The following is a 10,789-nucleotide window of genomic DNA, read 5'->3' as shown; positions in this document are numbered from 1 at the left end:
CTAGTTCTAGCTCATCCATGTCATCTTTCTTATCTAGGTATTTACATCAGATGCTTCACCATGCTATCTTAGCTCCTCTAGTTCTCTAGGAAACAGGTTCAATCCTCTGCACTGATTCCAGTCTAAATCAATTTTAACTCCAATGAAGTCAATACAAGTTTCAAACCAGCATAAATAAGCAAAAGATGAGGTGCAATAAGTCATAGTGCTCTCCAGCAATAAAAGTGGAAGGAACTTTGCCTGATTGTACCCTGGATTTTTATGTTCTATCCCTACCTCCCCCGAGTTTGTAAAAATGACGCCATAGCAAGAGGTGGGAAGTGAGTTATATTCCACTTTCCCACAATTTTGAGATAAAAATAAAACAGCAGCAAACAAGAATGTTTGGAATTCAGAAAAAGAAAATGTTTAATTTGCATATGTGCACAATGCCCTGCCTGCTATGCCTTACTAACAATTCAAAGCAATAACCAGGTGGCAAAAGAGCAGTTACAGTACATGCAAAAACAGCTGGGTGTGCGTTAACATGATGAGATAGATATTAATACATCTGTCAAATAAATACACATATCTTTCACCTAAAGAACAAAATTTCAGAGACTATTGCAAAAGGAAAGGTACAATGAAACAACCAAACGTGAGAGTGAAAACCGTAATACACGGGAACATGTGACCTTTTGGAGCCAAAAAACGGAAAGAGGCAAGTGGCTGATAGCCAGTAAGGACTAAATCCTGAAGTTCTTACTTAAGAAAAACTCCCATTGAAGTCCATGAGATTTTTGACTGAATAAGGACTGCAGGATTTGGGCCTTAGTTAATAGAAATGATGAATAATTAGAAATGTCTTTACTAATCAATTTTAAACCACGTATTTACTTATCATGTAACTGAGGAGAATAAAAGGTGGAAACATTAAAGCTTCATTCAAATAAAAAAAATTAAAAAAAAATTCAAATAAATATGATTATTTAGGAAAATCTGAGATCATGAATATCTACTGAAATCAAAACTGACACAATAAAAGTTAATAAATACTTTAAATAAACAATGCAGGAGTTTCATTTTAACCTATAAAATAACTATAGATTTTAAGGACTATAGAAATAAAAAGTAGAGGATGGGGGGTTGTTTTGTTTTTCAATAAGGGTAACATTTTCATCAGTCCCAGGAGTATCAGTCATTACAAGCTTACACACTTACTGTGTTCTTGGAATTGCTGAAGGAAAATTACATAATTAATATACATGTTGACTGTCAACTAAACAGGTCTATTTACTTCTTCGTGCTCAATCCTGGGCTCAGTCACACTTACAGGCACTGGCCCGCATAGAGAGTGCCAGGCCAGAACTCCCCCAGACCTTCCTGGGGAATGTGCCCCTTCAGAGGGTGAATTATACCATTTCTTGTGTATCCAGCCAGCTCTGCCTCCTGCCCATCCCCTTTGGGGTATCTTGTATGCTGGGGATGATAGGAAGGAACAGTCCATGCACCTGCAGGAGTGTAGGAGCTGCGATTGTATCCAACCATTGTACAGGGCCCCAGGAGCTGTAGGGAAGGCCCCTGGACTCTCTCCTCCCACTTGTGTACCCCTGGGGCAGCTGGGCATACTCCGGCCTACTGCCAGATGAATGCATCTACACTATTTGGAGACTCCATAATATAGCAATAGCAAATATTCGGTATTTTACAGTTACTATTTATATCCCTGTTCCCAAAGAAATGGGTTACACGTCCATGGCCCAATATGCCATTTCATGTTGAAGCAGAATAAGATTTTTATGTTTGATTCACCAGAATAACTATGGGGGGCGCGGGGTGTAAATTTTCCATAGTTGCAAAAGAGGGGCTAAATCCGTCCTCTGTGCAGGTAGCACCACTGAAGTCAGGAGGTGAATGAGGTGAGCAGGAATGATCCATGAGACTTGCAGATAAATACAGGAGCAAAGTATGTCCCCTACTCCTCTCCTGTGGTGCAAGGCCAAAACTGCAGACAAACCACCACTTCATTCAGCATGTGGGGTGGTAGCACAGAGAAGCCACACAAGGGAACTCCACATTCCTTGTGCACTGCAGGGCACTGAGGTGGGAAGATTCACAGAGAAGTTGGGTAAATTATGTAGATGCACTTGTCAAAACCCCCATGTAGGGAGCACATTGGAGGCTTCTGGCAATCACTATATCGCAGAGACTGAAGAACAACAGAGTGGCTCACAGCTGCTATATGCATTTGGTTCATTTTATGGGAAGGATACCATCCCACAGCCCCTGTGCAGGACTGCTGCACAAAACCCAGTACTCGGGCTTTGTCGGGGGACAAGAATGTATTCTCTAATTATGGTTAACAAGATGTGTGTTCACCTCTTTGTTTAGTCACCCTTGGTATTTTAAGAAATATATTCCATTAGCAATCCATCTAGATTTCACAGAATCATAGGACTGGAAGGGACCTAGAGAGGTCATCTACTCCAGTCCCCTGCACTCATGGTAGGACTGAGTATTATCTACACCATCCCTGACAGGTGTTTGTCTAACCTGGTCTTAAAAATCTCCAATGATGGAGATTCCACAACCTCCCCAGGCAATTTATTCCCATGTTTTATATATGTCGGCATCATTTTCTGGCGGTGTGAAGACAGGACTAGGATCCAAGTACTTCAGAGATTCTAATCCAGCTCTACCACTAACCCACTAACTGTCCAAATCACTTCAGATCTGATGTTTCAGAGGTGCTGAGCAACCACACCACCTATTGATTTCAAGAGGAGTTGTGGGTGCTCAGCATCCTTAACCTCTGTATCTTAGTTTCTCCATCTATTAAATGGGGAGACAACCACTTATCTCCTGCAGTGTTGTGAGGATTAATTAGTTGTTGAATATTTTTAAACTGTAAAGTGCTATATATTGGTGGTATATTATTTATGCCAATACTTGTAGGGACAAACTTAGCCTAGATGTACATAGGGTTTGTAAAAAGTGTGATAAAATTAGGGTAACGAGGTGGATGCATAGAAGAACCTCTGCCTGCACCTCAAGAGCATGACTGATGAGGGCTCCCTAGACCTACAAAGCAGATATGGCAAAATGGTTATACAGGAAGATGAAGTAGTGGCCAACAGGTTGTGCCACAACGGTCTGTTAAAACACTTACAGTTGTTTACATGTTCTGTGTGAACAGAGATAATATAAAGTTGAGCTAGGGACTTGCTTTTAAGACCAGTTTTACTGCTTCTATTTTCCACTGTGCCACCTTCAGGTGTTTTATGCAAATGACTTATGGTAATTCTTTGTGTATTATGAATACACAGAAAGCACATAGTAAGTTGGCTTTATGGTCCAAATAACCCATGCTTCTTATTTATCATGCATCAGGATACAATCAGCTTCTTATCAGTCACTACTGAAAAGAACAAGCAAATTTTTGAAAAAATAAAAAGCACCTATAATTAACACTTCCTATGTTCACTTCTACAGCATTCATTAATCAGAACTATTTAAAAATACTTCTGGAAGTTTTCCTGTTTCTTTTCTTTAACGAGGAATTTACCAGTATTTCTTTGATATTTACTCATGCAGTTATTTACAAAGATGTGGTACAGGAAACATAGTGGAATTTACATCTACTACGGTACATTTATAAATGCTACTAGTGTTTACGCTTACACCAAATGGAATTTATTGTGAAGCTCTTGGCTGGGCTAACAATGTAATTAAAGTGCAAATAAAGACAAAAACCATAAGCCAGGCAGATCCATTTTCATTGTTAACATTCAGAAACTTCACGAGTGTGGTAAGAAATGTCAGATCAAATAGGCTCAGGTCACAATCTTTTTTAAACATCTATCTCCCTGAGAAGATTTAAGGGAGGTAAACAAATGATATAGCCCTATTTCTTCAACTGGCTGATAATCACTGGAAAAGTAAGAACACTTCTCCAGCCTAGTTATTCAACAGTGCGAATACCTGCATTTGGTTTTATGATATACTGTATAGCATGCATTTTGAGCTCATCTTCCATGCAGCTACAATAGGTCACTATCAGGAAACTGTATGAAGAACCATATATTTTCAGAAATGGATTCTACCTAGAATCACACAGTAGCATGGGTTTTAAAAACAGTTACAAACAGCATATTTTCTCTAGCAGACACTCATCTGCAAATGCTAACTTCCCCAAATAAAATTATATTTCATGTTTGCTGACATGTACAGCTTTTACTGTAGAAAAAAAGATTTTAGAATTGATCAGCTGAGCAAAAAAATAGTGCTTTTTAAACAATTCATTTCATGTAAAATAAAATAGTTAATCCTGCTCTCTTCATTGCTGAGCATTATCCATTGCCAAACCAGCCATCATTCCTCCCCCAGTGTGTGTAGCAGGTGCTTTATAGTCACTGAACTGTCAGGGATGCTGTAGGTACAGAAAATCAGAGTGCCTTTCTCAGGAGACGATGTGCTAAATGACCAAGTATCTCACTCATGATATGTTCATGACTCTGGGCCAACCAATCCCGAATACAGCTCCTAAACTCAGATATTCCAGCTGATGCTCCCATGGCCTGCAACTATTAACACAATTCATTATTTTCCATGCTGTAAAACTCCTCATCATGTATTGGTGAAAACAATATTTACAAAGTTAAGTTAGTTAATTTGTAGCATGTAAAACCTTCCACCTTAGAAAAGGCTGATAACATATATTAAAACCTTAATATTCTATAAATGAAAACATCTAATTTATAACAACTACTTTGAACAGCATATGCTGTAGCTAAAGTTCTTCGATATTATCCTGCTATCACTGCAGGTTAGTAAATGACTCTTAAGCGCCTATTGTTTGCAATGAATACACGATAATGAGAGTGGATTAATCCAATGAATGCCTCAATAGATACACATTTGATAAGGAACCTGTGCCAGATCAATGCCATCTGCATTTGTCCATTTATTCTAATCTAACAGAATACGGTACCTACATTTAAATGTGTCCCCTTCTCTGCCTGTTAGGATGGCTGCAGTGAGTAGCTATTCTCATGAAAGGCTTCTGTTTTCTATTAGATGCATAGTCCCTTTGGCAAAACATTATCTTTGCAAAATAACAATCATTTAACCCTCAAGTATGAAGCATTTTGTCTTTCACCTCCAGGAGCTGATTTTCCTTGTCTGAGAGGGAATTTCTGTGAGGCTCTGTCTCCCTTATTGGAAAAGAGAGTTTGCAATCTTCTCAATCTGTCCCCTTGTGGTCTGTAGGGCATGGCATGCATAATTGTGTTCATTACACTAAAACTCTGTCAACTTTGGGACGAAGCTCATTCTTCAGGCAGGGAGTCTGGGTTCAATCTTTAGGGATAACTCATACAGAGTATCCTCATCTATGATGAGGGTCTTGTCGAGTAAGTAATGAGTGACCTGCAATACAGAAAACAATTGCAATGTATAATTTTGAAACTGAACAGATTGTATTTTTTTAATTGAATTTCTCTATTCTCCCCTTTCCCTTAACAGCCAGTTACCAGCTTCAGGCCATTTCAGACAGATGTTGGAATCATCTTTCGTGTTCTGTTTTCTTGGTGAAGTGGAATAGCGAAATATATTTGGTACAAAGTATTCAAGTTGTTTAAAAATACCTGTCTGTCAGTAAGGGGCAAATCCTCAGTCTAGTGTCCAACCCACGTAGCTGCTCTGGGAACTAGGGAAATGTGGGAGTGAGGGGGAGGAATCTTCCCTTAAGACCACAGAGATCTATGCAGCAGCATCAGATGGTCAAGCTGTACCTCATCACCTACTTCCTGTGTGCTGGCATCCTCTGTGGAGCAGAGTTCCATACTGCGCAGGGGTATGGAACTCGGTGGCACCCTAAATCCTGCCCCTCTGACACAGCAGAACTGCACTGACTCCTCTGCCAGTAGGGTGCCACCCTTGTTGCAGAGGTGGAGGCAAGATTTGCCTTCATGTGCAAAGTCTGAGAAGAGAACGTTACTCTATCAGCTTATCACAAGCCAAAGTACCAGGACAAACTCCACTGTTTGCCTCCCACTGTTAATGCAGGGAAAGGAAAGATATTCGTTTTAGCTTTGGGCCCCATCTGTGTATTTTTTTGTCGATAGTAGGAATAGCCTTCAGCATAGTGCATGTGATCAGCACCACATAGAACTGTACCTTTTGTTGATGTTCTATACGATAGGAGGTCTGCTGGAACTGGCGTATCTCCCGGATAATATGTGATATCTATGAAAGGAGTACATTGATATAAGAAAATGTTCTACTTATGGTCTGCGCTGTAACTTGGACATATTGGCTTCAGTGAAGCTATGCCGGGAATGAATTTGGTCCAAAATGATGCAACTTATCCTGGGGGCAAGGGCTTTGTGCTTGTGGCTTTGAGGGGGAGCCTTTACCTTCCCAAATCAGCCAGACTATTAAACTGTCTCAGATGGATCACCTTGTCCCTTCTTTCTTTACTCTGATACCCTCCCCTTTTTTCCCCTCAGGTGACTTCTGCAATGTGCAGTCACGAACATGGCATTAAACTACAGTCAGCAGAGCAGCTGGTGTCAATATTTCTCCAAGCCCGGCCTCTGAGGAGCTCTGAACAGCAACATGGTTTGGAAGGCAGAGAGAATCAACCTTTAAATGCTTTTTCACTTCCTTGGGGAGCCAGAGTCCTAAACACACTCTGAAATGACCCCTTCTGAGTGTTGCTGCCTGATGAATTATGGTACCAGGTTGGCTGCATTTTTTTTAACCATTTATTAATCCCTGCAAGTCTAGACCAGCTGTTTTTCTTCCTGCAATTTTCAGCTGACCAAACTGAAAGCTAAATTGCAATACTCTTTGGCTTGCCAGCAGGTGGTGAAAGAAGACTGTCCCTGGATTCAAATGCAAAAGATTGCTTTCAAGCTTCTATTTTGTATTATGCAAATATATTGTGTAATCTTGCAATTTGAATTCAAAGAAGTCCTAAGTAAATCACTGTTAAACTTGTGCACCTAAAAACCTCTAGTGGAAACATGTAAGAAAATAAAAATTACCATTCTCATTTTGGAAAAATTGACAAGGCCTTCCTCAGTGAAGTTTGGTGTTCCTTCTTCAATAAATGCTAGATCTGTCAAGTACATTCCAAGATAGGGAACTGCAGGGGGATTACAACTGCAGGATGAGAAATTTAACTATATTTTACTAGGATTTAATTTACAGACTGTTCTTTTTATACATTATACAAACTTCTACTTTTTTTTTATTACTTAAAATACTTTTACAAGTTGGGTCAAATTAACAGGTTAGTGTAAGTGGAGCAGATGCTCTGGCTTTACTGAGTTGTACCCACGTCTACCAGAGACAAATTTGGCAGGTTGTGTCAAATATCGAACTTTAAACGATGAGAGAAACAATGATAACATTTAGTAAAAGCCACAATGATAACACCATGCAGAAAGTGGGAAGGCATTGGAGTATGCTCTCAAACATGTTTCAATCCCAGCTGACAGAAAATCTCAGAAATAAATCCAATGCACAGCTGAAAATACTTTGGGGGGCATGCCTCCAAGGCTTCTCTAAGCTTCTGAGGTACTGTTAAGTATTTTACTATCAGCAATACATTGTATATACTGTATAGCTCATGTTGAGTAATATGTTAGGATCTTTACAATGCTTGTTTTGTAAACGTTTAAGATGTTATGCGGTTGAAAACAGTCAGGATTTCCTAACTTTGGAAATTCTGCTAGGGAACAGACGACTTGTTAAAATTTTCCACTCTGAGAGTGTGTGCTGCAAAGAGGACAATTCTGCTGGGGAACTTTTCTAGTTATGTTTTCACCTTAGTCCAACTTCCTGCTGACTTCAAGAGGACAAAGGTCATATTATACTCTGCATGGTTAAAAAAAATAAATAATTACCAATAAAGTTATTAGATAGATTAATTTAGAAGTATATATGGGCCAGTTAGCCAGATGTTATAAGTAAAAACAACTTTTTCTCTTTTAAAACAAGTATGTCTGATTCCCTGACAATAGTCTTCTGCAAGCCAAGCATGGGCATTACACACTGAACCTTGTCTGTTTTTTTAAATATACACTATATAAACAGTAGTTTAATTCCTGAATGCTCTCTCATGATTCAACACAGTTACTGTCAATCAGCCTGGGAGATCCCTTTTCCAGATACAGCTCTTGGAATGAGTTGCTGTTGTGTGTGCTCGAACTTGGAGATAACAAATCTGGAATGAGAGCTCTTTGGAGCCAGTTATGTTGAACTTTGGGACTATTAATGTCAAATAGACACTATCAGAACTGAGTAAAATGTTTTTGATTAAAAGAACCTTTATTTATAAAGCGGGTCTTACACTTATTGAAAAAGTTTATCAGTATAAGGAAAGCCCCCCAACAGTGAGCATTTCTTACAAAATACTAGTTTAATTTGCTCTGGTAATTCCCCAGAGGTAACAGATTACTCTATAAGAGGCACCGAATTACAGTATATTCAGCAAAACAGTGGTGTCCAAATAGAATAAAGCCAGCTTTATAGAGGTTATTCAGTAAAAATATTGTCCAATATAATTTTCATTATAAAAGCTAAGCTGAAAGCCAACTCTTATCTTTAATAAGTGCTATCCAATATTCTTAACAAAATACAACTATATTGCGAATTTAAGAAAACATACTTTTTGAGTGTTTCTCTAAGGTTTTTAAATCTTCCCTCAGATGATACAGTCTTCTGAAGTTTGTCCATGAGAGCTTTTGTCTAGAAAAAGAAAAAATTACAAGTGTCACCCTGTGTGAAAACTGACTATGGTATTGTGGTAAAATTTTCAAAAGCACTTATGAAAATAGCACATCTGAAAACAGAGGACTTAAAAAATTAGGAGCCAACTCCCATTGACTTCAATAAATTTAGGCTCCTGAGTGACTAAATGGGAATTAGGGGGGGCTTGAAAATTTTACCCATAGTGGCTTGAGGAATGTACCGCATACTCAAATGATTTTTGCCCAGCAGTTCAAAAAGAATAGGACCATTAAACTAATATTCAGCAATACAACCTCAGTTGCACTGCACAAGAGGATATTTTGGGCCCAACCCTATGAGATGCCGCATGTCCCCAACTTCCACTGAAATCAGTGTGAATTGAGGATGTTCAGCGCCTCTCAGGAAGCACTCAGAACTATGAAGGACAAGCCAGTAGCTAGTATGTGGGTGAAGAAGAAAGCTGAAGTCAGAAAAGAGGAAAAACAAGAAGGAAGCACAACAAAGGAGTAAACTAAGTTTGGGACTACTCACAAGCTTAACATTAAGCATGTTTATACATCTTTGCAGAACTGGACTATAAATTGATTAGTGATCACCAAATTATGATTCCCAAAAAAGGCTGGAAAATATTTTTTGGGAAAACACAGAGGAGTGAAATTTCAAAAAGTTATTTAACTCTAAGAACGTTTGCCTCCAACTCGCTGGTAGAAGCTGAACTCACATTCAGCTGAGATATTAGTATTGTTTTAAAAGAACACTATCAAGTTCAAATTATATTCAGACACTTCCATTACCTATTATTTATAACACCTTATCTTAGTTTATCTAAGAATTCATTTTTCACGATTTATCACTATCTAGAGATTTGCCACAGGTTGGAAAATGGAGAGGCTGGTCACATTTGCTCTTGACTCAGAATTTCTAATCAACAGAAAACCCCAGGCAGTCTCAGCCAACTTTACTTTCTTGTTCTCCTGCATGAACATGACATTCATACAATGTTCAGGTTGACAGCACTCCAGAGGTACAAGGGAACGTTTATTCATTTTTTAAAAATTAACATTAGAGTTTAAAAAAAAACATGGAAACATTTTGTTAGTGTTAAGCTTTTATCAAAGTAGTGGGTTGGGTGGGTTTTTTGTTTGCTTTTTAAAGAAAAGAAGATGGTCCCAGTGGAGGAATGGCCGAAATTAGGGCGAATAGTGGAAGCATATTCCCTAAACAGCCTCCAGTGTGGGGCTGCTTTAGGGCCCTTTGCAGAGATTAAAGCTGCCTTCCCTTGATGGAAAAACCCAGAAGAGGATATGCAGTTGTACATCCCTGCCCTCCCGCAGCTGAATCAGACCAGACAGTGCAGGCAGGGACATTTTGCACTCTCTTGAGTTACCAGCGTGAGGTTATTCCCAGGAGTGTTGCTTTAACATGATAAGGTTCCATATTTCTGACTTCACTAGGTCAGTTGCTCTTGTGCACTAGTTTAAATTGTCACTAGTTTAAAAAAAAAAGAAGAAGAAGCAGAAGAAGACCACTACTCCAGAAGGTTTCATTGCTCATTGAGAACAGTTGAACTGATTTCTTGCAGAGTATTTTAAAATGCAGAAACAATGTTCTGCTGTAAAAAAATAAAATAAAATGGTATTTTAGACTTCATTCAGTATAGAACATAAAACATGGAAATTGTCTCTATTTGTCCAGGCCAGCTTCTTTCTTATGTCACTGGTTTTCTTGGGGTATGTCTACACTGCAATGTAAGCTCAGGGTTAGTAGAACTTGAATTAGCAGACCCTGGGTTTGTTAACCTATCTACACTCATTTGTAATCACAGGTTAGGAACTGTTGAAGCCAAACATGGGACCTAGCATCTACACTGCATTTTGCAGACCTGAGTCCAACCCCCCGCCCCATATCCCAGACTTCCTAGCGCTCTCTCAAAATGTGGCTACTGTAGCCCTTTGTTCATGTTGTATTGTGGGAAAATGTGACTGTCCAGAGGACAAAGAAAGTCGGTCATGGCATCGTGGGATACTTTTGGCAGAGTCCCAGAGCACGA

The 10,789-nt window shown here is 39.0% G+C and overlaps 1 protein-coding gene across 2 annotated transcripts in view; it reads right to left on the bottom strand.

Annotated features, from left to right (window-relative positions):
* Window positions 1-284: 284 nt before the first annotated feature.
* Window positions 285-10,789, bottom strand: part of RASGRF2 (Ras protein specific guanine nucleotide releasing factor 2) — a 221,713-nt gene continuing 211,208 nt past the window's right edge. For both annotated transcript variants that reach the window (XM_074952797.1, XM_074952798.1), the window contains exons 24-27: window positions 8,657-8,736; window positions 7,029-7,146; window positions 6,157-6,225; window positions 285-5,406 (exon numbers count right to left, since the gene is read on the bottom strand). In XM_074952797.1, coding sequence (XP_074808898.1) covers window positions 5,314-5,406; window positions 6,157-6,225; window positions 7,029-7,146; window positions 8,657-8,736 — 360 coding nt within the window. In that variant the 3' untranslated portion in view covers window positions 285-5,313. The remainder of the gene's footprint in view (window positions 5,407-6,156; window positions 6,226-7,028; window positions 7,147-8,656; window positions 8,737-10,789) is intronic.

The sequence above is a fragment of the Natator depressus genome, chromosome 5 (assembly GCF_965152275.1).
Source record: "Natator depressus isolate rNatDep1 chromosome 5, rNatDep2.hap1, whole genome shotgun sequence".
NCBI lineage: Eukaryota > Metazoa > Chordata > Testudines > Cheloniidae > Natator > Natator depressus.
The sequence above is the reverse complement of the archived record's forward strand: the minus strand, read 5'-3'. Positions and strand labels throughout refer to the sequence as shown.